The 25,402-nt window shown below is 38.7% G+C and overlaps 2 protein-coding genes across 2 annotated transcripts in view; one reads left to right on the forward strand and one right to left on the reverse strand.

Annotated features, from left to right (window-relative positions):
- Positions 1 to 339, reverse strand: part of LDAF1 (lipid droplet assembly factor 1) — a 4,584-nt gene extending 4,245 nt beyond the window's left edge. The window contains exon 1 of the mRNA XM_057380806.1: positions 44 to 339. The gene's annotated coding sequence lies outside the window, so the exon portion shown is untranslated. The remainder of the gene's footprint in view (positions 1 to 43) is intronic.
- A 2,657-nt stretch (positions 340 to 2,996) lies between these two features.
- The window catches only part of DNAH3 (dynein axonemal heavy chain 3), a 44,999-nt gene continuing 22,593 nt past the window's right edge, over positions 2,997 to 25,402 (forward strand). Inside the window, exons 1-32 of the mRNA XM_057380784.1 lie at positions 2,997 to 3,318; positions 4,065 to 4,269; positions 4,896 to 4,929; positions 5,138 to 5,318; positions 5,826 to 6,015; positions 6,494 to 6,689; positions 7,614 to 7,739; positions 8,419 to 8,614; positions 9,027 to 9,206; positions 9,578 to 9,714; positions 9,869 to 9,974; positions 10,542 to 10,720; positions 10,997 to 11,181; positions 12,253 to 12,376; positions 12,990 to 13,146; positions 14,214 to 14,358; positions 14,636 to 14,847; positions 15,098 to 15,189; positions 15,597 to 15,711; positions 16,134 to 16,250; positions 16,442 to 16,621; positions 17,733 to 17,869; positions 18,223 to 18,424; positions 18,993 to 19,085; positions 19,380 to 19,490; positions 19,661 to 19,775; positions 20,138 to 20,336; positions 21,336 to 21,444; positions 21,770 to 21,883; positions 22,998 to 23,174; positions 24,157 to 24,248; positions 24,665 to 24,884. Of these exons, the coding sequence (XP_057236767.1) occupies positions 3,166 to 3,318; positions 4,065 to 4,269; positions 4,896 to 4,929; positions 5,138 to 5,318; positions 5,826 to 6,015; positions 6,494 to 6,689; positions 7,614 to 7,739; positions 8,419 to 8,614; positions 9,027 to 9,206; positions 9,578 to 9,714; positions 9,869 to 9,974; positions 10,542 to 10,720; positions 10,997 to 11,181; positions 12,253 to 12,376; positions 12,990 to 13,146; positions 14,214 to 14,358; positions 14,636 to 14,847; positions 15,098 to 15,189; positions 15,597 to 15,711; positions 16,134 to 16,250; positions 16,442 to 16,621; positions 17,733 to 17,869; positions 18,223 to 18,424; positions 18,993 to 19,085; positions 19,380 to 19,490; positions 19,661 to 19,775; positions 20,138 to 20,336; positions 21,336 to 21,444; positions 21,770 to 21,883; positions 22,998 to 23,174; positions 24,157 to 24,248; positions 24,665 to 24,884 (4,779 nt within the window). The 5' untranslated portion in view covers positions 2,997 to 3,165. The remainder of the gene's footprint in view (positions 3,319 to 4,064; positions 4,270 to 4,895; positions 4,930 to 5,137; positions 5,319 to 5,825; positions 6,016 to 6,493; positions 6,690 to 7,613; positions 7,740 to 8,418; positions 8,615 to 9,026; positions 9,207 to 9,577; positions 9,715 to 9,868; positions 9,975 to 10,541; positions 10,721 to 10,996; positions 11,182 to 12,252; positions 12,377 to 12,989; positions 13,147 to 14,213; positions 14,359 to 14,635; positions 14,848 to 15,097; positions 15,190 to 15,596; positions 15,712 to 16,133; positions 16,251 to 16,441; positions 16,622 to 17,732; positions 17,870 to 18,222; positions 18,425 to 18,992; positions 19,086 to 19,379; positions 19,491 to 19,660; positions 19,776 to 20,137; positions 20,337 to 21,335; positions 21,445 to 21,769; positions 21,884 to 22,997; positions 23,175 to 24,156; positions 24,249 to 24,664; positions 24,885 to 25,402) is intronic.

Consider the following 25,402-nt stretch of genomic DNA (forward strand, 5'->3'; position numbering starts at 1 on the left):
TTTAGCGTCCCCCTCGCTGTCCTGCCCTTCACCCCGGCCCTACCTCAGCCGCTCGCTCCGGGCACCCTCATCAGCGTCCTAGAGGTTTATGTTGTTTTAGGACGCGCCGCCTGGAGCTTTTAGGAATTGAGGGCGGAAAACGATTGTGCGTGCGGTGTCCGTGCCGCTGTGGAGGCGTGCAGAGGCTCGCTTGGCCCGGGAGGCGTGGGGCGCCTCAGGGCTGCCGGTGCCTCAGGGCTGTGGGCACCTCACGGCTCCCGTGCCAGCCCTCGCTCCGCGGGTGTCGGCGATGTCCCCGTCCCCGGGCGGGGTGACAGTGGCAGTGGCAGTGGCAGCAGTGGCAGTGGCAGTGATCGGGGCGGGCTGAGCCCCGCCTGAGGAGCGGTACGCGGCTGCCCTGGAACGCCTCGCCGGGCACGGCCGCCTCCTCCCGGCTTGTTCCCACACGTTCCCACCTTGTCCTGCTGCCTCCAGGTGTTTTGGTGCCCACACGGCAAACCTGTTCGGGCAGATGTGCGTGTGAGGAGTAGTTGCTTTAAGAATTGAGCTGGGTTTTGAGCCAAAGCAGCGGTGTGGCAGCGTTTGGCTGGGCCTGCTCTCGGTGATGCTCGGTGAGGTGTTACACCGTGCTTTGGTCTGGCTGCTCTCCTGAACCATCGTGATGGTGTTAACATGAAAGCGTGAGGCTTCAGCGAGTTCCCAGCTTCTGCCACAAAGAATTTTTCATGCGGTAAATTGAAATCAGAAATTATTTTCCTAGTACACATATTCATGTTTCTCATGACTGCCTTAATCATTAGTGCCACCTATGAGAGTATTACAAAACTGAATGTTAATGGTTTAATGATCAGTTTTCTTAAAGGCAACAAAATWAATAGCATCCTTAATTTGGAAATTATTGCAGAAAGAGGTTTTATGAAGTATAAGTTAGACTTATCAGACTGTTGGAGCTCTGTGTMTTTGAGGTGCTGATTTCAATGATCTCTGCAGATACAAGGGTTTGTGTAGTCAGGCAGTAAGATTTTCATATTAACACAAATTTGGACCTCGGGGTCTAAATTCCCAGCACAAGATACCTGCAAGAAGAGGGTGGTCAGAGCAAGTGTATTTTGCTTGAACTCTTAATGAGTTTATCCCTCATGTTATTAATGAGCATAGTGTATTGATATTCCTGGTACACTAGGGTGTATAATAACTAATTTGAATTTGTATACTTTTTTAAAAAGTGTTCACAGGGAAAACTAACTGGCAGAATTACAGTGTGACATAATCCAGTGATAATGGCACTATAAAGTTTAACAGAACCACCGAGTTTAAAGTATATTGGAGATTTTAAGTTTCTGGCTGCTTTCAAGCATGCCATAGCTGCAGTTTTGAAGATAGTCTTACGCTTTTTAGCGAATTATTTTCTTGCTATGCATAATTATCTCTCCTAAAAATTCATATATAATGTTCCTTTATACAAAATAACTGGTTTTAATGTTTTTCAAGTAGCACAAATAATTTATTCRACTTTGAAGGGCATGCATATAATGAGCATCTGAGTTGATGTGCACAGAGGAACAGTAGTTACTCTTAACTGCTGCTTAGTTGAGCTTGTCTTCATGCCAGTGTCAGCTCCAATTAGCAGGAAAATACTCATATTGGAAATCAGCACTGAAATATTTGGAGACTTAGGGCACACATTAGCCAAGCAATTACCAACAGCAGCAGTGCTGACTGTGTACCCTGCACTGCTGGGATGTGTGTGAGGAACAATGGCCAACAACAATGTTCCAGGTGGTGTAAGGGCAAGGTAAAAGGGAAACTGTGCTGTTAACTTAGGGATATCAGCCATTCTCACAGCTTACCAAAAACTGGAGGAAAAATAGCAAAGATGATGGGAAAGGGTTTAAAATGGAACTCTTGCTGCRCTGGCAGAACATGTACAAGGCCTCTCTTGAGGGTAGCTGTTAAGAGACTGTGCTAGATTTCATGTTGGATGGTTGTAATTCCCATTTGTGCAGGAATGTGATGAAAGACTCTTTCAGGACGTAGTGATGMCTGTGAGTGGAAGGCACATGCATAYAGGCTTAGAGGAAYTGGGAGTATCCCACCTGCTGCTTCAGATCTTCAGAGGGTTTGATTTTGGATGGTGGAAAACTGTTGGAGGTGTTTGGATTCAAGATTTAGAATCCTGATTTTTTTTTTTTCCCTAGTTCTTCGCAAGAAAATTGGAGTTGAAAGAGCCTTTATTGCTCTGGGAGCACTGTGCAGTACTTTAATGCAAAAGTTAGAATATCTCAGGTATCTCGGGACTCAATTTTCCATAACTTTCAGAGGTCAAAGGAGCCCATACAGTTCTTCATTGGTTCCACAACTGAATCTCCCTGACCACAGCTTGGCACAAGGCTGAAMGGGGCTGTGTCCTGTCTGCTGGGGGAGGAGAGGGAGGAGGGAATTGTGTCTCCAGGCACCAGCTCTGCTGTAACTGGGGCAGCAAAGCTGAGGACTGAGAGGCAGAGTCAGAGTTCACCAAGCTGTGACAGACACAGACTGGTAAGGAGGGTTCCTGCAGGTAATACCTGCTCTCCTGTACATCCTGGGGTTGTGGACAGCTCTCTCTTTTTCCATCCTTTTTGGCATGGGCTTATTCCTCTTGGCAATGAATGTGTGGTTCTGCTGTAAACCACAGCCGAGGGGCCCAGAGCCCCTGGGACATGAGGAGAGGATAGGCAGCTGGGGGGAAACTGGTTTTGGAGAAAGTGGAAAGAGCAGGGTGGAACAAAGTCTTAATTGAAGGACATCTGGGAGGAGTTAGAAAGATTAAGGCGAAGAGTGAGCCTGAGAAGAATGGAGAAAAAATGGCRTGGAAGTTTGGAGGGAGGGAAAGCTTGCTGTTGTAAACAAGGAATGGGACAGCTGGAGTTTYTCTTCTTCCTGGCAGTTGGGTTAGAAGCTGATTGATATCTTGTGTAGTACCTGAAATGAGTCTCTCATTCTTTTTTAGTGTATGTAACAACAAGGGTGTTCACACTGAGAGGGACGACGAAAAAAATTCTAAACAAACAAAAAAACCCCAAGCAAAATAAGGCCAACACAGAGCCTGAGTCTCCTGAGGCAAAGTTCCTTCTGCAGTGACTGTGAAAGATCAATAACTTTGTCAAAACTTGACAAAACAATTCCATGTGCAATATGAGTCGTCCAAAACGGAAATTATCATCCTCACACGCACCTGCACCTGAACCTGCACCTGCCCCTGCTTCTGCATCTGCATCTGAGTCTGCATCTGCTTCTGCATCTGCCTCTGCTCCAGAGGCCCCTCCAGACCTGTACAAGGTGAGTGCTCTCTCCCCTCTGGCAGGGTATGCACACATTCCATGTTTTAGCCAATTGGGGTTTAGTGGGTGTGGTGGTGTTGGATGGAAGGTTGGAATTGGTGGCCTTGGAGGTMTTTTCCAACCTTAATGACCAAAATTCCAATCACATTCATGATTGTATCTCATGTACCTTTATCTCTGAGCGTATKTTGAGATGTGCTTCTCACGTGCCTGTGGGCTGTCTTGGTAAAGGTCAGGTATCAGGACTGATGARAAAGTTCATCAGTAGGTACCAAGTCACCTGAGAAAACATGGAATGAACAGACAGAAGAAATCTATTACAAATCCTTACTGATGTGAGAGAAAGACAAGAGCTCAATTTCTTAACTTCAGTTAAGCAGACAGTTCGTTAATGAAGGCTTGAGGAATAGGAATTTTCTAAATTTAAGCAAATATAAGAAGAAAAGAAGCAAGATGGGGATGTGACACAGTAGAAAGGACTAGATAATGTACTGTCTTAGTTATAAAAGATACCTTGATTATGCAAAAAAAATGCACTACTCACTGCTACTGAAGTGTTGTATAAAATTATCCTTCTACATGTGCAGAGCATCSTGATCTAAAAACAGATTGGTGGTCAATTGTATGTCAGACCTACGTATTTTCTGTTTGTACCAATTGATGTTTAATCCTGTACTAGCCCCAAGAAGGCTTTGTAAATTACTGTGCTGTGTGAAACTYTGGCTTTTTTTCTTCCAATTTCAGCTTATCCTTGAGAAAGGCCGTTACCCTCCTTTGATGCAAGAGTCATCATGGACTTTGGCAGCTCCATTCAAGGAACAGTGTCACTACCGGAACCCGAGTGACTCCATAGCTAATAACTACACTCCCACTGCACAGGATTTAAGATTGAAGGATTTGGAAAAAGTCCAGTCCGTTTCAATGACATCTCTATCACAGGCTTCACCACGTATCCATATTTGAATGCATTTATAGGTTTGGGTTTGCTTGCTCTGTGCATTTATATCTCTAATTCTTTATCTGTTAAAGCATCATCCCTGGAAAATATCACTTATCCCTAATAARCACTTACAAGCTTGTCACCTCAGAGTCAGTGTAGATGAATTTGCCAATGCCTGCATAACTTAAAGAAATGAAAGGCCAGTTTTGGATTAATTAGTTAGGYTCATCCCTCCAAATAATCACGTGCAGTTATTTGGAGGGAATTGCTGGCAAAGCAGAAAGTGAACAAATTGTGAGTTTGAGTATATAAGCATAAACTATGCTATTATATTCAAAATAGGAAGTCCCAATGCAGAAAATAAGGTTYGTGCAGGGAGATAAGTAAGCACTGAACTCTTAAGCATGAGTTGACTGCTTTCCTGATGCTAGTTTATAGTCCCTGAATCAGCAAGATTATTTAAGACATTTTAATGTCTTGCTAAATGCTACATCAAGTCTAAATGCATCTGTGACATTGTATTTTTAGATTTCATTATCTGATTAATTATCTTGGTTTTGCTTTTCACCAATATGAAATAATRTATTATTTGAAAAATATTTCTGAATGTAATTTTTCTTAACTGGTATTTAAAGCTGCTAGGAAAAAGCGTCGGCGGAGTTCTGATAGGTAACGTACTGTAATGTTATAAAGATTCAGATTGTTACTATCAGTCTAGTTTGGCTTGTGACAATTTTAATGAGGGTGTTTTATTGAATAATTGAAATGCTTCTATAGGTTCATACTTACCTTCAGTGTAGCACAAGTGGTCTTGTGATCTGTCCTTMACCATTACTGCTTCTTTATTCACTAAACTTGTATTCCTTTTTTTCCAAAGTACTTTGTTAAAGAGTTCGAATCCCATTTCACTGAGTGCACCTGCTCATACACCAGACCTGCATGTCACAAATTTTACAGACGACCAGCCACTCACCCCAGAAGAACAATTTGCTCTCATGGATTTACATGAGAAGGAGATAAGTAAGCGAGAAAAGCCGCCTTCAGTTAATGATATAGAGGTATTTATGTRATTTCTTTTTAAGGTAAAGGTAGCAGCAGTAATCATCTGCAGTATATCTGTAAACTGTTGACTAAAAGGTAGTGAGAAAAGAAGGCAGTACATGAGGACTGGGAGATGTAAATATTCAATATAGCAAACTGCAGTTAAATACTGTCGACTCCTTTCTCGTTAGTAGCTACTCTGATTTTTGTTCCCAAGGGTTTGCAAGTTAAGTATCTCCCAAATTGTTAACCCCTCATGTTGTTCTCTAGTACTTTTTTGATCAGTGATTTAATATTCTGCACTCGGTTGTGGTGGTCTATGCTTACATCAACACAGATGGAAGTATTATAAAGATGTCGGTGATTTAAAAGGAACAGAGATAAGTAGCCAAAATCCATTCTATTCAAACACCTTTCAATTACAAAAAAGGCTCAAGTGATGGAAAAGCTAAAAATACTTTATAGTAATTAATTATCTGTCCTGAAGTTTATACAATAAGCATAATTTTTTAAACATTTTTTAGCGGTACTGCCACTACATCTATAAAGGAGTGCGGGAAGATATGCTGGCACCTCAGGAGAAAGAAGTGGTGAATAGAATTTTACAACATATTCCAACTCACATTATCACCAGCCCAGAGCTGCAGAAGGTACTTGCAAAATTAAAGGARGAGATTAAGACAGACTATTGTATCGGCCTCATGAAATCCATTGGTAAGACTCACAATCTCTGAGCAGTTCCAAGGATGTAGACATTTACTGCTCTTTAAAAGCAGTTCTCCATTCTATTCTAAGCATCTGTGGAGAGTTCCTTTGGGGTCAGTAGAACTACTATTTCTGAGAGAAAATAACTTGGTATCATGCTATATAGCATGATCAACTTGAACAAGGATCTATTTATGAAACCTTGCATCCCATCAGATGGAAAGATGGAATGAAAAATTGTTTCTTCTGCCTCCCATTTTTAGAATCAGAACCAATTCTCTTTCTTTTTCTGAAATAATTAGAAATTTGACTCTAAAATTTGGTTCTCGTGTGTGTATTTTGTCCTAAAAACATACAAGTAACTGTATGATGTCATTTTTAAGTGTGCAGAATTCTAGAGTGTCCTGAACTATGGAGATACAGCAGTTTGGAATGTAGGTGTTGGCTCTGCATGCAGTCTGACCATGATACCTGTGATCTGTTGCAGTTGATTATGTCTTGTTGGATCCAGCTGAGAGGAAGAGACTGTCCATTCGAAGAACCCCGCGCCCTTTTCCCCGCAGAATTGTCTGTGGACCTGTCCCATGGCACAGCTCTTACAAAGAAACCAAAAGYTGGAATGAAAGTAATCTGTTCATAGTGAATTCATTGATGTCCACTCTGCAAGAGCTCTGGGTTACACAGTAAGATGGCTTGTTCATAGTATCTTAGTGAAATTTAGCATGTTTTTATTAATGGCTTGTTAGAGAGTACATCTGCTGACTTCTCTGCATATGCTACAGAGATCTTGGGGGAGCCACTACAAAGGAAGTGGCAAAATATGTATGTTTTCTAAACAATTCTTTTTTCTGAACCTCTAAGAATTTCAGCATAAAATGATTGTTTCCTGCAGTCTCTGAATGAACATGTGTTACATGTCCATGTGAAGAGTGGATAAATTCATGCTGTGAAAAGATCATCCCTCCTGTTAAAAGATGTTATATTGAAATTAAGATTCAATGCTCAAGTAAATGGTGATTTGGAATTCTCATCCTGATTGTGGAAATTACCAAAATTAATTCTTAAAATTTAATATCTTTCAAATGTCTGTAGTTGAAATTTGAAAACTGAGGTGTGTAATCTTAGGAAGTTAAATATGGTAGTTAGTGATTYTGAGAGCTGGTTTTGCCTTTAAAAATATTTGCAGGAATTTAAGCTCTTGTATTTACAGTCTGTGATATATGTTATGCTGATGAAATTTCATTTTTTGCCCCACAGAGTAGTCAGGATAACCACTTATTAATATGGAATAGAGGCAGTAGGTCTCATTCTGTATGTTCTTCAGTGACTGGACGCATTAATGAATCTAGGAAAAGGACAAGACAATTTTAGCAAAGAATTGAGTTTTAAATACAGCGAGAACAAATTAAAATTTGTAAAATACTTTACAATCAGAACACAATCAGAAATGCACTTGTTGGAGAGCTTAGCGATGAAGTGATATTTATAAACAAAATTACATTTTTAGTGTTGATAATACATTTGAGGCCTTCCTGACTGTRTTTCATGGGTGTTGTTTTTTGTTACCATCATTCCCTAAAGAGCTGCTGTGTGTTTTTGCTGCCCAGGTACAGCCAGCTGCGGTTTGTTCGCACGGCAGAGGTGCTTTCTGGAGAGCTGCCCCTGCTGCCGGCGGTGCTGGAGGACATCGTTCAAAGGCACTGTGTGCAAGCTCGTGAAGCCCTGCAGAACAAGTCAGTGCCAGCTGTACATAAACTGGCTTACATGAGGGCCCCTTTTTAAAACCGGTTTTAGATTTAGATGACACTGGTCCCAAGCACAAACTGCCAAAACAAAGGGGTGATAGCCCTGAGAGGAATAAGCACCTGGGTACTGTCAGAGGCTTTGCAGCTGCAGGAGTGCTTGTACAACAACAAATGGTCATAAACAAATGTAGACTGGAAATCTGAAGGTTTCTAGCCATGTAAATCTGTAGAAATGGTGATGGAAAATCTTTTTTTTTTTTCTCTTATTATGGAAATCAGTCAATTTAAGAAAGCGATTGTATTAGGCACATGATAGAAGTGTTTGCATTCTGTCACCTGAGATATCTTCCAGCCTTGTTTCTCATTTAATGCTWATAATTGAACATTGTCACTATTATTTTTCTATTACTATTAATAGGAAATTAATTATTACTATTAATTTAAATTGATCATGGTGGTCCATTATTACAAGTATCCTTAGCTTTAAAACTCAGTTTTCCTCTAAGTCCTGGAAGGTACAGTTTTCTTTCATATCTAGTATCAATTCTCTTCTAGCCCTTTGGATTTTACTCATTCTTTGGGTAATTTCTGAGCTTGGATTTCATTGCAAGGATCAAAGTAAGACTCACAAGCAGTTAAAAACAGTCTCTGTATTATTTCCTTGTAGGTGGATCCCAACTTGTGCATCTCTTTTCATTGACCAGAAAAAGAAATGGCTTCCTTTTGCTCCTGAAAGCGACTCTGATTCCTCTGAGAAAGTTGAGAGCTATTTTAATTCTGTGGCAAGCCTGATGTCGTTACAATTGCGTGAGATGGTTGTTAACTCCTTAGAAGACCTTCTTGCATTCTTTATGATCCACAAGGTATGTGCTGTCAAGTATAGCTACAGTTTGCTGTTTTACATGGAGAGAATTCATTTAGCCATAAAATCTAATGCTCTTTGGGGCCTAAAATGTCCCAAATGGCTCTTGCCTCCATAACAAATGGCTGTATCATTCAAAGACTCGTGGATTTTTTGCACAGTCAAGAACTGCTCATTTGAATAATCACTTGGCAGGTGTAGGGTTGCAAGTAACAGTTTATAGGGGATTTCAGCTCAGTCTTGAGTGAGTGTGCATTTATTTTATTTTGGTTTTARTTTAGTTTTTCTTGGTCTTAATYRGGCAAGGCAGTTACAGTATTTCTCTGAAAGCACATAAGTAATCCCCTATGAATACATGATTACTCTTATGGCTCACTTCTTTGTTCTGTGAATTTTTCCTTCTTTTCCCTAAGGATGGAAACGATTTTACAGAACCATATGAAAGAGTGAAGTTCTTCATATCTCAGATCCTCACAATCAAACTCCGTGTGGACGAACCCAATATTGTCTTTGAGCCACCTTTGAGTGCATGTTGGGATTTAATCAGCAGTTTCTTCATGGAGATCCTGCAGAGTGCTGAGGAACTGCCAAAGGTACTGGATTGGTTATGGCTGCATGCAAAATGCAATATTAATAAAAACTATAATACTAAAGGTTGTGAATGAGGCTGAAGACTGACATATAGAAGATAAAGATGAGGATTGCAAATCATGAATGGTGCAAAGTTTTTGATTACAGAAGATGTTTTTCATTTCAAGTTATATTAAAGCACTCGTTTGAATCTGATACCCTTTTCACAAACAAACTGTGAGTAACCAAGTGTTAATTACAGATCAGAGCCTTTTCACGTTGCAGTGTTTTTACCAAATAATAAATGTTTTTACATGGTGGGTGACTGGGTAATAGAATACCTTGTTTCCACTGTTTTGTGTCTTATTATAGTGCATGCAATGATTTCCTTTAGGTAGAAAAACTTCTATTTCCAGACTTACAAAGAGATGATCTCACGCTTAATACAGTCAAACCACATGAATCATTGTTTAAAGAGTATATAAACAAAGTTGAAAAGATCTTTGAGAGCAACACACTTGGTCCAAAGAAGTAAGTTTTGGCTGGTRATTCTTTTGCCCTTCCAAACCCTCAATTTCATAACATTGTCCATTTGACTAAAAAGACAGTTTGAGCATATTTGTTTCTTTCTATAGAGACTTCTCATTGGAAACTTATGCTTCTTTATCTGATCTTCTGTGTTAAGGTATTTAAATGTGTACAAGAAATACARCAATCTTTTGAACAACAATTCGAAGAAGGAGGTCACAAATTTCTTGGAGAAAAATCCTTCTTTAGAGGCTTTGACTGAGGTAATGTGTTACTGACARCTGGACCACGTTCATACAGCAGCTAACACCACAAATGACTTCCTAATTTATTGCCTAAGTAACAAATCACTTATTTTACCCTTGGGAATACTAAGAAGGGGCTCAATTTACATAGCAACTTACTGCAGGGCTGCTCTGTGAATGTAGGAGGAGGTTTCTTTATGACCTTCTTGTGTGGGTTTTGTTGTGATTTCTTAGCAGAAGTCCAGTGAGAGGCTGCCCAGAGTATTTGGTCAATCTGCTTGTCTCTTGAATGTCTTGTCCTCAGTCAGGCCCATCTCCTCTCCTGTCTCTTTGCATTCCTGAGTTAGCATAAGGCTAAAAACTTCCTTAGGCAGCTTGGGCTCTTCCCTGCTATGGCAAATTACTGTGCAGAGCTTTCAGCCCTGGACTCTGGATAGGAGCAGAACTCTGGAAAAATAAAAATTAGTTTTCCTYCTTCTGTTTGGAATAAATGATCCARTTTRTTGGATGGAARMTATTAGTTGTGTSGGATTTTYCAGCTATAGASTTTTAGGAAAAAGCAGATGTGTTATTTTCCATTTCTAGAAGATTGACAAGTTCACAGATCTGAAAAACGAGATTGCTTCTATGGATGTCACTGTTCCTCTGTCCATGTTCTGTTTGGATGCTGCACAGCTGAATGAGGARCTCTGCAGTCGGACCCAGCATCTGAAAGACACATTGATTGAATTTGAAGTGCTGGAAAACAGAAGGTTAAATCAAAGGTACCTGTTGTTTGCATGGATGGTTCTTGCTCTCTGTCTGGATTGATGCTCTGTGTCTGTGGATGAGATACCTTTGTTCAGCTGCTGGGTTTTCTAGTGCAAGAGGGCCAGCCTGGCTGAACTCACAGAAAAAAAAGAGTTAAATTTATGAAGAAATTTAACATTTTTGTTTCAAAGAAAATATCAATTTTACAAGATCTTGGGTCTCTCTTAACTGCAATCCCAGTGATACATCTATGCAATCCCAGTGATACATCTATTCTCTTTTTATTGTAGAATTTGTGATGATTTTAGCTTCATTGCAAAGAGAATGAGTGAGGTGCCTCAGAACACTGAGCAGCTAGTGGATTATGAAGCATTCTTACAGAAATCCAGTAAAGTAACTGTTGTTAGACTGCAAAAGGAGCTCTTCAAAGCATCWTGCAGACTGCAAGTTCTCATGGACTATGCTGATCTGTCTGGTATGTCTAACTACAGAATATAAAATTTCCATATGATACTTATTTATGTATTTATGATGGGCTCTGCCTGCCTAAATGTTGCATGGTCTAGGGTGCTAATGGAAGTTCCAAAAGAGACAAAAAGGAAATAAAAAGAAATCAACAGAGGCCAAAATGTACCAGTGCTGAAAGGAATAGTAGAGGAATGGCACATAGCACAGACAGGTCTTATTAATGTGTTTTAGGTATTATCAAGTCAATGTTATGTAATCTGGCCAAATGATGTTACACCTCTATCTTATTAAATAAAAACTCTTCAGAGAAAAACCATCCAAAAAGCCATGTGTAAAAGGCTCTATGGTAACATGTGGAAATTGTGAGGATTAGATCAGAGCAGGCCTTTAGTTGTTTTGCTGTCGTGGTTTGCTGTTCTTGGTTAATATAAAGTCTGTTCTCTAGGACTGAAGAAATAYTTGTAGAAGTTACTTTTAGTTTGCATCTTTATTCAAAGCAAAAATGTCATTCAAAGATGCAGTCTGTTATTTGTTGCACCTAAAAAGGAAGGCCTAAAAAGGTTATATGAATGCAAACCTATTTTAGTGTTAGGATGATACTTTTTAGTGTTAGGGTGATACTTTTTACTTAAGCAGAATATGCTCTTGGATCAGACAGTGATAGAAATAATGAGTTTATTTTTGTSAATAGTTCAGCATTACAGATTGAGGACTAGAAATGATTTAAGCACTTATCCATTAGGTATAATGTGTGTTTAGTTAGGAGTGGTCTGTGTGTGCAGCTAATTGGAACTGATATTCTGGAATAGCTGTTCTTACTGTCCTTGCCTAACTAACATCTTATTTAGAGAATTTCACACCCTTAACTTGATTTTGCAGTTTTGCTATTAGTCAGACTTGTGTTAGGGAAGAGTTTCATTGCAGTGAAGATAATCTAGCCACCATCTTCTTTGTTTATTCCTAAACATAGTTTAAYTAATTTGCTTTTTAGTAGCCATTCTATTATATAATAACCATTCTGTTAAATCGTTGGTTAAAAGATATTTTCTTAAAGATGGCTGTATATTTTTCATTTTAGATGATGACATAAACCTGAACGGCGCAATTTTCCAATGGCCTGAGGAGATAAGGCAAATATTTGAAAGCAGTAAAGATATGTTGTCTGACAAGAGGGTTGAGGTAGAGAATGCATTGATTGAAAGGTATGGTGTTAAGTAGGTTTTTTTCATTGGGTATTTTTAAGGAAAAGAAAATCTCACTATCAGTAGAAGGGAGATAATGTCAAGGAAGGAAAACTTAGAAGGAAGCTGAGAAAGTAAGGAATAAACTTAGTTTACAGTATTATAAAGATTTCTGAAAATACTGTTGATGAGGGTGGATTAGAGTATCCCTATACTTGGATCTGAAAGTAGGAATCGAGGACTGGTCCAGAATATTCATGATTTTATGTTGCTACATTGATTAGTACAGCATTACAAATACTTTTGCTGCATTGTTTTCACTCTTCCTTTATTTTCTGCAGGTTGTAGAGGTAGCAAGTGTAAGCAAAGTAAAGTAAACCAACTGTGAGGTTTGAGCCTTGACTTTTAATCCCATGGAACTGCATAGTATTGATAAAACTGATTAGTGAGCTTTCACTGGCATCAGTGTTCACCAGCACTGAGATCAGATTTCAGTGATTTAGTGATTTTAGTGCCTGTTGTTACTCATGAAACCTTAAAAGGAAACCAGAATGAAACACAATGTAATATAATGTTAACTTATAATAACATAACATAGCTGTCCTTAACATAACCTTAACTATCTTTGCCTCAGGTGTGCTCAGTTTAGGGAAACTCTTGAAGTTTATCATAAAGAGCTACAAAGCTTCAAGAGGCGGGGGGATATCGTCACTGCAGAAGAACTGAGGAAGAATGCTGAGAAACTYGAGGAGTTAAATAAGAATATAGATAAGGCACTAACAGAATTTGAGGTTAGTGTTKATTAATCAAGAAGTAAGTGAGTTACAGTGTGCTGGATGAACAAAAGTTTGGTTCCTGCCCATGACTTTTCAACTGTTTGTATAATTCCTTTTAATGCTGATAGGCATTAAATATACATTTTAACACATAATGGGAGTTTAAATGCTAGGAAACAAACTGAAGACCAAGATTCCTAAATTCTCTTTAAGGCTCTCCATCCAATTTACTTCTCATTCTAATTTGAACAGTTTGTCTTAGCTGTGACTCTGCTGGGAAATGAGAAGATTGTCTGTAAGAGATCTCACAGGCATTTTGAGGCTTAATTAATCTTCTAAATCACAGTGCAACAATGAGATTTCTCCATATATGAAACCTTAAGGGTCAAGATTTTAATTAAGTCCTACTCAGAAGAAAAAATGAAACCAATTAAGTGAGTTTAAAATGTAGATAAATTGTTAGTCCTACACATCAATACTATTAATCTGATTTAAAGGCATYTGGTATTTTTAGTTAGTGTGAGTTAAATAAATGAAGAAAATACTTTTGAAAAGTGTAAACCTTTGCACATTGATTTTTATTTGTAAAAATCTTTTGGATGAAGACACTATCTTAAGCATAGCAACCATAGTTTTGTTTGGAGCTCCYAGATAATTTTGTAAAACAAAAAATCCTAATCAGAAGTTAAAAAAAAATCCTACAAGCCTCTCTAACTGAGAAGCTTGCATTCAGATTTYATAGTGGATTGGAAACATGTGAACCTTGTTTTCACTGAATCGTGGTACATTATCTTATTCTAAAATGTATATGGATTTTTAAAATTATTTGAGTAATAAAAGATACCCACAAATGCTGGGTTAACAGTTGAACTTAATGATCTTAGAATCATTTAGGTTGGAAAAGACCTCTCTGATTCCACMACATAACCTGGGGAATTTACCTAAAATCCACAGGCCTATATCTACAGATCTGTCTGGCTTTAGGACATGCAAAATATTTGTGTTCCATATTATCTGCTTAAAAGTTTAAGTAACAGTAGGAGCTTTTGGTGGAAATAATATACTTTTTTTTTCCCTTAAAGGGTATCAATTATGAACAAGATTTGCTTGGGCGGGAGAAGACTCAGTTTCCTCTGTTGCAATCTATCATGTCAGCCAAAGAACCCTTTGAGCAGCTTTGGCTAACAGCATACAGCTTCCATACCAAATCTGAGGAATGGATGAATGGTGAGGCCTTGATCTTCATTTGATGAAAAATGTTATTTACAGTTAGTTAAGTAGAAGCTAAAAGGGTTGATWAGTTGTGAGAAAATAATTTGCAAGAAATAAATGCTGTTAAGCAGTGTGAACTAGAGTTAGACTTGGATTTTGCATTAAGATAATTTTTTAATAGAATTGATTTCCAATGAGAGGACAATGATTAAAAATAGCTGTAATTAAACCATCTTGGCAATCTCCTTGTGCTGATGTGCCTGCTGTGGTTTTTTTATGCTGTTGTGTTCAGGATCTCTTCGGCAGCTGAATGCTGATGAAATCAGTGATGAAGTTGGGAACATGTGGAGGACCATGTACAAGCTGAGTAAGGGTTTCCCAGATGCTCCTGTGCCCMGGCGCATGGCAGAGTCCATCAAATTCAAGCTGGATAAATTCAAGCAGCATCTCCCTGTCCTGTCTGTTGCCTGCAACCGTGGGATGAAGGAGAGRCACTGGGAACAGGTATTGAAACTCTGCTTTATTAGGGAAATATTCTGCCCCAGAAACCAACAGTCTTTTATCCTGTGATGTGATAGATTCAGTTTKGAAATTTRTAAAACCACAGGCAGAAGCTTCTTWAAATTARTAATTTRTGCCAGAAAAGCSAATTAGGCTGTTGTGCTRTACTTCTTYAGAATTTGTTGCTTGCTGTTTKAAAGTATTTTACAAAAATGCATCTTGTTAATAGATTTATTTCTTGCTTTATTTTCAGATTAGTCAAATTGTAGGATGCGAGATCAAACCGGATGAAAAAACGAGCCTTAAAAACATATTGGACTGTGGACTCTCAAAATTCATTGAAGAGTAAGATGCTCAATCTAATCTCATTTTTTAGCATTGTATTTCATAGGTCAGATACCAAACAACACTTTTGGAGTTTTGTGTGCTGTTAGAACATGCTGTAATCAGCTGTATTTTATCAAGGTGTGAACTGTCAGTTATTGCAGCACAGAAGCATAAAAATCCAATTGTATGCCTAAACCACTGAAATTGCTCATTCAGAATTTTCTGTCTGTATTTGTCTTGCAATTGATATCAATATCTCTAACTTGGTGATGCTGAAAGTAGGAAAACATTCCTCGAAGTAAGAGTCAATATTATTAACAAATTATTATGAAAGGTAGTCTGATATGCAACTCTACAACTGCTTTTTCTTTGTTCTTCACCTATATTACAAAAACATTTCAAAGGTATGTTTCATTTCAATTTAGAATAGAACCTGTTGGAGCAGCTGCAAGTAAGGAGTATTCCTTGGAGAAATCAATAGAGAAAATGAAATCGGAGTGGGTCAATGTGCAGTTTGGCTTGGTGAAGTACAGGGAAAGTGTAAGTAAACACCAAATCAGTGTATTTATCTGAAAATAATTACTTTGATTCTGAATACCAGTTGAGAAATATTAATGGCATGTAGCTGCTGTGGAAAGCTGGACTGCAGTGAAATTTTAACTTGCCCAGAAGAAACGAGAATCACTGTGCAAAAGGTTGAGTCAGAAAGCACCAGCTTCCAATTTACAAAACAATGTCTGTGGACCTTTGAAACAGAGGTGTACAGAGGAGAAACCATTTGATGTCTTCCCACATTTGCAGCCTTTCTCAGTTCCTTGCTGCTTCAACTATCATAGAGAAGAGGGAAATAGGAGCTGAATGAGTGGTGAATGAAATAGGAGGATGAAAATAGGTGAATGAAAGAGGAGCTGAATGAAATAGAGCACCTGCTGTTGGACTGACCAAAATGTGATTCTTTCCAGGACACCAACATCCTGTCAGCAGTGGATGACATCCAGCTCTTGCTGGATGATCACATTGTGAAGACTCAGACAATATGTGGCTCTCCCTTCATCAAACCAATAGAAGTGGAATGCTTGGTAAGGAAATGCCAGTTTGATTGAGCTTCCATGTCTCATACTTTCCCTAAGTATTTCAAGGTATTTTGACATGATAAGACATAGAGTTGTTAACTGTTTCTAAGAACACATATTCACGTTTCTTGATTTATTTTTGTTATAATTGTGCTTAACTACTAGTTTTGTTTAACTACTACATGTTTTCATTGCAGGCTTGGAGAGATAAGCTSTGTTTAATGCAAGATATTATAGATAACTGGTTAAAATGTCAGGCAACATGGTTGTATTTGGAACCAATTTTTAGTTCAGAAGACATTATAGCCCAAATGCCTGAAGAGGGTAGAAAGTTTAAGATTGTGGATTCGTACTGGAAAAACATTATGGTAGAAGTGGTAAGTGCTTACATTTCTCAAATTGTGTGTTTTTATGCACAACAGATAACATGATTATTAATACCATGTGCTTATACTGTTTTCTGCAGTTGGGGATTTGTATCCATGGAATGGAAAATCCTTTAGTAAAGTCCAACAAATCCTAGTCTTGCAGTAAATATTAATATCATTATTGCTTTGAGACTTCTGTAAAGGCCAAGTATTGAAGGGTGAATTAGAGCTCAAGTAACATGTGAATCTAAATTTTCTGGCTTTTTTTTCTGGCTAAATGGACAGAATTAGGTAGAAAGATAAATGATTTGTGCTTTCAGGATCTGCTTAAGACTTCATTGACAATCTGTACAAAGCCTTCCCTGGATACAATGAGAGTTTGCATTAGATTTRTAAGGTGTACACACTTTTGGAGCAACTGAGTGAATTTTTTTTTTCCATGTGATTGTTCTCTGACATGTGATGGCATGGTTATTTGAAAGTTTAGTGAATATAGACTGTTATGGTAATGTGTCAGGTTAAGATAACGGGGATAGGATGTGCAGTATGGTAACCTGTTCAATTCCCTGTAAATGAGGAATTGGGTAAGAAGCCAGACAAGGGTGCTGTGAGCTGGGATGTTTGTCAGAAACACTGAGWGTGTGGTTGTGTGATAAAGGTGTTGAAATCATCAGTGTAACCAAGTAGAAGTCAAGACCTGTCCAACAGCTCAGACTGTGTAAATGATGAGGGCTGTACTGAAAYAGAACCCTCTGAAGAGGAGTGTTATCAGAAAGAAAAAATGCAACCTAGATGGCAAAAACAGAGAATAATTGTCAGGTGCTGTGTGTCTGACAGGACTTATTAGTGAGTGGAAAACAGTGTAGCAAGCTCAAGCACAGGAGCAAGTGCCAAAGATCTTATTTCCTGATATTTCCTTCATTAATATCTATAAAGTTCAAGCTGGTAAAACTGACAGTCTGAAAAGCAAAACTATCAAATAATGCAAACAAATTGAATAACATGAAAGCACAGTACAGCTTTTTAGCCTCCTGCAATATATGTGATGGGTGCTAACAGTTTTTATGTAAAACTTAGTGCAATTTTTGGCAATTTCTGTTATGTGTTTGATTTTACAAAGGTGAAAGACACAAAGGTGCTTGTAGCAACTGAACAACCCCAGATGTTAGARAGACTTCAGGAAGCAAATAGTCTCTTGGAGGACATTCAGAAGGGGCTGAATACTTACTTGGAGACGAAAAGATTATTTTTCCCAAGGTAAATTAATTAAACAGGCCTAAGTTAGAAACAAGAAGCTATAAACTCTGGTACTTACAGGGTGTTTTTGGAGGAACTTGCTACRTTCCCATGGCTGATATGCAGTTCTGTCCTTGTCCTGCCCTCTCTGGAGGTGTGTGATCCATGGGRGTTGTGCCTGAGTTTGAGAACCCTTATTCTTCCTTTTCATAAAGAGATGAGTTTTATAAAGTGAAAAATTGCTTAAGGAAAGGGATTTGAGATAATAATTTCCTCTGATACACTACTGTTTTAAGCAACAATAAAACCAGTTGCATGAGTAGATTATTAATGGCAATTTTCATGATTGGAAAGTGATTGTATTTTTCTGGCAGATTCTTTTTTCTGTCTAATGATGAGCTGCTTGAAATACTGTCTGAAACAAAGGATCCACTACGAGTACAACCACATTTGAAGAAGTGTTTTGAAGGAATTGCTAAACTGGAGTTCACAGAAGATCTGGAGATCATAGGGATGATAAGTTCAGAGAACGAAGTTGTTCCTTTCATCRATAAAATCTATCCAGTGAAAGCAAATGTAATTCTTTTTTTTTATATTTTACTAGATGAAATTAGATTAATACATAATATGTTGCATAAAGTGCATGTTTTTGAGGGAATTAGGTTTAAACCATTTAGGATCACATCATGAAGGTGATTAGGAAGTGAGAGTGCAGACTGGTATTCTAGAATTAAAAGGATTTCCTACAAAAAGGAGTGAGACACCAATTTTGCAGTAAATTCCTGTGACCAGTGGGGCATGTTGTAAGTTACAGAAACCCTTTTCTCTTGATCCTGCAGGAACAAAGCATGCCCTGGAGCTGACCATGCAGTCTGGCTTTTGTTTATGCTTATATGAAACATCTCCTGCTGTTTCTTTAGCTGGGCTGTCTTTAGAGTTAACTTAATATACCTGCTTTCAGTCAGTGTAAACTACAGTATGACCTGTCAGAATTTGGGAAATTTCAACCTTTATTCCTTTTATATACAACACCCTGATCAGAAGAAAGCATATTTAAGCCTAACACATTTCAAATAATTTGTCATTGAAGAAGAAAATAATCAGGAAATGTGTGTTGACTCTTAACTGCTTTTCTTTCTTRAAGGGCATGGTAGAAAAATGGCTTCTGCAAGTAGAAGAGATGATGTTGGCCAGTGTAAGACAAGTTCTTCAAGATGGTTTAAATGGATACAGCCAGGTAATTATTCCTAAACTACGGTGTAAGTTAGATTTCACAAGCAAATATACATGAATAGGTTGCTGAAAATCTTAACCAGGGAAACATGCTTGAAACTAAGKGGAATCCTGCTCTTCTTGCTCAGTAGTTCCAGTCAGAAGTTTTAACTCTGAAGTTTCATGAAGAAAAAGTATTAAAGCTTTACATGCTGATTCTTGTTTATTTGCAGCATGAGACAAAAGACATTTGGGGAAAGTAATTGTTAATAGTGCCATAATCTAATGTGTTTATATGACTGGGATCTTTTGGTTTAAGGTTCCTCGAAAAGAGTGGGTACTSCAGTGGCCTGGACAGGCAGTTATCTGTGTTTCATCCATTTACTGGACAGAAGAAGTGTCTGAGGCTATAAGGAAAAATGCTTTACAAGTAAGGYTTTCTTCTAACTTTTTATTTCTAAGCACTGAACTCTGAGACTTTTCTTAGGTTCACAGTGCTTCCATTAATGTGTTTTGCTGGAAAGGCTGATCACACCCACAGGATCTTAGGAACTGCTGGCTAGAGCAGCACATTGATGGCTGTGCTTGTTTGTGTGACAGGATTTCTTGGAGAAAAGCAATCTGCAGATCAGGGACATAGTGGAGCTGGTGAGAGGAAAGCTGTCCAGTGGAGCCAGGCTGACCCTGGGAGCTCTCATTGTCATCGATGTGCACGGTAATGTGTGCTCACTGCTGCTCTGGGGAACTSTGCTGTCCTTGGCTGCTCTTGGAGACAGGCACTAAAATGCCTTTTCTGGCTTGAATCAGCCTYACAGAGTCATTGCTCAGCTCTTTGGGCCACTGGGGATTGCTCAGTGCTGCACAATGATCTCCTGTCTACTTAGACACTGGAACCTCGTTAAAATGAAGTTAAAATCTGATTCCCAAATATCTCTCTAACCTGAAAGGCAGACTCTAAATGTTGAATTACTCTTWCATAGCTGTAAGTAAATGTTACTTTACTTACAAGCTGTTTTAAGTAAACTAACACAGGAGAAGTGTTTGGATTTTTCCAACAATCTGTGTTTTACTCTGCAGCTCGTGATGTGGTCTCAAAATTGGTTGACGACAAAATCATAGATCTGAATGACTTCCAGTGGATTTCTCAGCTGAGATACTACTGGGAGGAGAATGATGTAGTGGTACGAATGATCACMACAGAAATGAAATATGGTTATGAGTATCTGGGCAATTCCCAGCGTCTGGTTATAACCCCCCTAACAGATCGATGTTACAGGTAAAGCCATACTGTCTGGGAATAATGTTTTCATTTTTTGGATTCATCTGTGTTTACTTTCATTTGTTGTAATTAACAATAGCAGGAACTTCAGCAGCTAACATTTTCCTGTAGATTTTGGAGGCAAATCTTATAAATCTTTGTCCAGATATGGTAAAATATTTTGAATGTATAGGCTTTTACCAGTAGAGTAAGAGACTCTGTTGTATCCAAGAAGGGGCTTCTGAAAAGAGGTGGCAGCATGTGGGGCTGGAACTGCAAATTCTGCAGTGGGACTGGTCAATTAATTTATCTGGAATAAGACACACAGTTTGGATATGGCTGCCTGTAAGATAAATGAGGAGATTAYAGAGCCCTTCATAGATGATTGAATGCAGTTACCTTCCTGCTCCTCCACTGGCTTGCAAGAGCTTGTCATGGAAATGCCTCAGTCCTCAAGGCTGAAATATTCAAAGGCATTGGAATTTCACTCCTGGTGAGCCCTCAAGACAGGAGTCAAAGCCTTTGAATGAGGGTTTTGTAAAATAATCAGATCGCTCCAGTGTTAACAGGGATCTCATTTTATGAAGATGTTCACTTGAAAAGCAGTGTGATTCCCTGTTTTTTGTATCAACCTTTATGCTTCCTCATCCCTTTCTAAAGATTGGCTGAGTTTATAAAGCCAGCTTCAAGCTCTTGCAGTTCAAGTGTCACTTGAGGGAAATGCTTTTGCAGACCATTTTCCTTGTGGCACTGTTCATTTGCTTATGTAATTGAGGATATACAAGGTGGATGATGTAATAAAAGCCTTGACATTGCTTTTAGGCCAAGTGGCTGAATGTGAGCTTCCACARTTAGGAATCACTTCTGAGACAACACTGGGGTTTCAGGGCAAGCTGCAAAGTCAGTAGAGAAACAAGTAAATTGTTTGCCTGTATTGGAAAATACTTATCAATCCATTCAGAAACAATCTGACAATAAAGATCACTATTTCTAATGCCTGTGTTCTTAAAAATGTAGGACATTAATGGGTGCCTTGAAATTAAGTCTTGGTGGTGCTCCAGAAGGGCCTGCTGGAACTGGCAAAACAGAAACAACAAAAGATCTTGCAAAAGCCATAGCTAAGCAGGTACCAAAACTCCCTTTTTTTTTACTTTCCACCCTTAATGTTTGGATATGCAGATATTTCTTAAAATGCCATTCTTTAGCAAGTACTCCTATTTACAGTTTGAACTTGAACATCTTAAAGGTCTTTTCCAGCCTRATGATTCTGTGATTCTGTTCTTTATTCACAGGAATAGTTGGTAAGAAGCACACATTTAGGATTGTGTCTATATGGCATCCTGGTTTTCATATCCAAAATTAACAACAGTAATCCCTTCCTATTTAGATGCTAAGAATTTTATAGTGGACTTTGTGCTAACACTGAGAAATGTTCTGTGTTTTTGCTGCAGTGTGTTGTGTTCAATTGCTCTGATGGTTTGGATTACAAAGCAATGGGCAAGTTCTTCAAGGGGCTGGCACAAGCTGGGGCCTGGGCCTGCTTTGATGAGTTCAATAGAATTGAGGTAATGTTTTAACTGGGACAAATACAATGAGAAAGCTTGCATTTAAGACACAAGAAGTTTTAGATTTAGATATGACAGTGTTATTGCCAATTTTCTATTTTTACTTGTGGTGAGACTCTTTGTTTCAAAGATGAGTGACCCAGCAATAGACACTCAGCTGCTTGCTCTAGAAGCACATGCCTGCTCTGTTGCAGAAGTCTTATGTTCTGGGTCCATTTAGCTGAAAAAAATGTTCCTATGCAATTTTTTCTTTTGCATGTGACCCTCATTTGTTGGGAAAGAACTGTTCTTGTCTTCTGTTTGAGAAACCAAACTGTAGAGTTGTATTTGTCTGTATTCAGCACAGGTCAGACACATCCCAGTGGAGGGGTTCCTGTAATGACCAGAGCTGAGTGTCACTGATGAGTGACCTGGTTATCAAACTGTGTAAACAGACACATCTAATTCTCYCCTTGATCTTACTCTGCTCCTTTTGGTTTTGTTTCATTTGGTCACTGATGACTTTGGATAAGTTTTATATTTACTTTGATGGAATTCAATTTAAGTACATACTAGTGAATGTGGAAATTCCATTAAATTCTCTTTTGTGTGTATTAGTATCTTTAACTCCKTATTTTTTCCATTTTTCTGCTGTGGCTTATTTTCTAGTGAATTCAAGCATTAGCATTCCTGTTGCAATATTCTGTTACCTTGATACTCTAAAGCACTCCTGATTGCCACTGGGCACTCTTACCTGTTATTTACCCTCAATTTTGGGCATTGAGTGAGTCAGTTTTTCTGAAGTCTAAACTCTTGACTTATCTGAGTTGAAGGGAAAGTGCTTTTCGAGGCCTCCAGAGGGAGTTGCTGTCCAACTAACTCAGCTGTCTGCATTCAGGCACACGGTATTTCCCTGTGGAGGCTTTTGGAAGCCTCTGTTGATCTGTCTCTGTTARTAGAGTACAGAATAGTGGCACGAACTTTCAGAGGATCCCTTCAGTAGGCTGTTAATATATCAGCTCAGGGTGATTCTGCCCTGGAGGAACACAAATAAAGCCATCAAAACATGTAAACAAAACCATTTTATATTATCTCCAAGTGTCTTATGTTTTGCAATCTGTTCTGTCTGTATTAGGTTGAAGTATTATCTGTAGTTGCCCAACAAATACTTAGCATCCAGCAAGCGATTATTCGCAAACTCAAAAAATTCATCTTTGAAGGGACAGAGATCTCTCTTAATCCCACRTGTGCTGTGTTTATTACCATGAATCCTGGCTATGCTGGACGGGCAGAGCTGCCTGATAATCTGAAGGTAAGTCTGAAATCCTGCATTCTTGTAGGAATTAAACTGAATTTGCAGCTAGAATAATAAGAAAAGTGAGCAATTGAACAATGAACTGATGTGGAATGGTTGCTTAAGGAAGGAAAATGTCATCACTCTGAACATCTCCTCTCTTGCTTTTGCTGAGTGTGACCCCCAATGCTCTGGAATGTCTCTTGGCTCAGCTGGCCTGGCTGTGTCCCCACCCATTTGTGCTGGTGTGTGGGGTGAGGAGCAGGAAAGGCCTTCACTCTGTGTGAATTCTGCTCTGAATAATTMAAACATCCCTGAATTATCAGCACTGTTTCCACAAATCCAAAACACAGCCTCAGGCAGCAACTGTGAAACAAATTAACTSTACCCCAGTCAAAGCAGCACAACTGATAACCTGCTCAAGTGTGTCATGCTGTGCTTTTCACTGAGCTCTGGTAAACACTTAGGATTGTGCAAAATGCACAGATGAAAGGTCTCAGTCTAATCACACTGATAAAGTTCACAGCTTTACCTGTGCTCTCCCTAAGGGGAAATTCTCTGGGATTACAATGGCTTGGTGATCCCAGTCCCAACTTAAATTTATTATAACTCTGTGAGTTACTGAGACACTACAGAGAGACTGATTCTTTTTCTAGCATTGCCACAGTTCTTAGCATGATCTTTTACAAGGCATTAACCACACCATGTGCCAGTGTATCTGTTACAAAAGGAAGATGAATGTCACCTCCCTTTTCTTTAATTCACAGATCTTTAGAATTGACTCTTGCTAAGCATTTRTTACTGCAGTGCTTAGCACAGTCCTCTTGAACCTTTTGGTAAGATTAGGATAGAATAGAATTCTAAAGCAGTCTCAGATTTCAGATGATTCATGAATTCTGTGCATTCATGAATTTATGGAGAGATGTTATACTTACAAAGCAGACACAATTTATTACAATATTCCATAGTCAAAAGCTGGTATCTTACTTTTTCCTTGTAGGCGTTGTTCCGAACAGTTGCCATGATGGTYCCAGATTATGCCTTGATTGGGGAAATTTCACTTTATTCAATGGGATTTCTGGACTCCAAGAGGTAAGGCATGCTGAATTTTCTGTGTTTATTGAGTCTGATACACCTCTTTCCTCTGTAAGGCATACCTGTGTGTTTGAGGATAAAGCTCTGCAAGTCTGTCCATGATCTGTCTGTATGTATTAGGTTGTTACTGTTTAATCTGCTTTCTTATTAATTCTCATTCACCACCTCACTTTGCCAAGATAGGCATTGCTACATGGGATCATTTGGAAAATGTATCAAAATACCCAACACAATTCCTAAATGGTGCACACATTCTCTCACAGTATTGCTTTACAGGTGTGCTGGGCCATTTTGTCAGCTGATGAGTCTCAGAGTCACTGCAGTTATTTTGTGTGTRTAGGTAGGTAAATTATTTTCTTTGCATGGTGAGTTATTTTCATTCTCTATGTTTTGTTTTCTTTTCTGATGCCCAGCCTTGCCCAGAAGATTGTTGCCACGTACCGTTTGTGCTCAGAGCAGTTGTCATCTCAGCACCACTACGATTACGGGATGCGTGCGGTGAAATCGGTGCTGACAGCAGCAGGGAACCTAAAACTGAAATACCCAACAGAAAATGAAAGTGTGCTGTTGCTTCGGGCRTTGCTGGATGTTAATTTGGCCAAGTTCTTGTCCCAGGATGTGCCRTTGTTTCAGGTAAGGTATCAGGGCAGTGTGTTTTAGGTTTTGTGATGATGAGATCCTTTACAAGAACCGACAGAAACAGGTCATTATCTTGATTTAGACCACTTTGATCTAGGTGATACCATATTAGTGTAGAGTTATTTCAGTCCACTGATCTGGAGGAACACTTTGGTTCTGTTGGGATTATTCTGAAAAGCAAACTTRCAGTGGTGCCTTTAAAGTTATTCTATAAAGTGTTTTAGAAAGTATCTTGTCAAAAATCATCTTGTGTTGTTTCATTCATGGATATAATTATTTGACCTTTGTATTCTGGCTTTGTGCTCGAAAAGAGATGTAGATGTAGAAATTTGAGTTCAGAAGAAAAACGATGAAGTTTCTGTTTGCATGCTGCTTTAATAGAAAATAAAGACTGTGTTAAGCTACAAAGCAATCAATATTACAGACTAAAAGCTAGAGTACAAGCACAGCCAGTCACTGCTCTGAAATTTTGGAACACATACCCTTCTATTTAATCACTGAAATTCTTTCAA

This window comes from Malurus melanocephalus, unplaced genomic scaffold (genome assembly GCF_030028575.1).
Source record: "Malurus melanocephalus ecotype Western Australia unplaced genomic scaffold, MMel_1.1 scaffold_471, whole genome shotgun sequence".
In the NCBI taxonomy this organism is placed as follows: Eukaryota; Metazoa; Chordata; class Aves; order Passeriformes; family Maluridae; genus Malurus; species Malurus melanocephalus.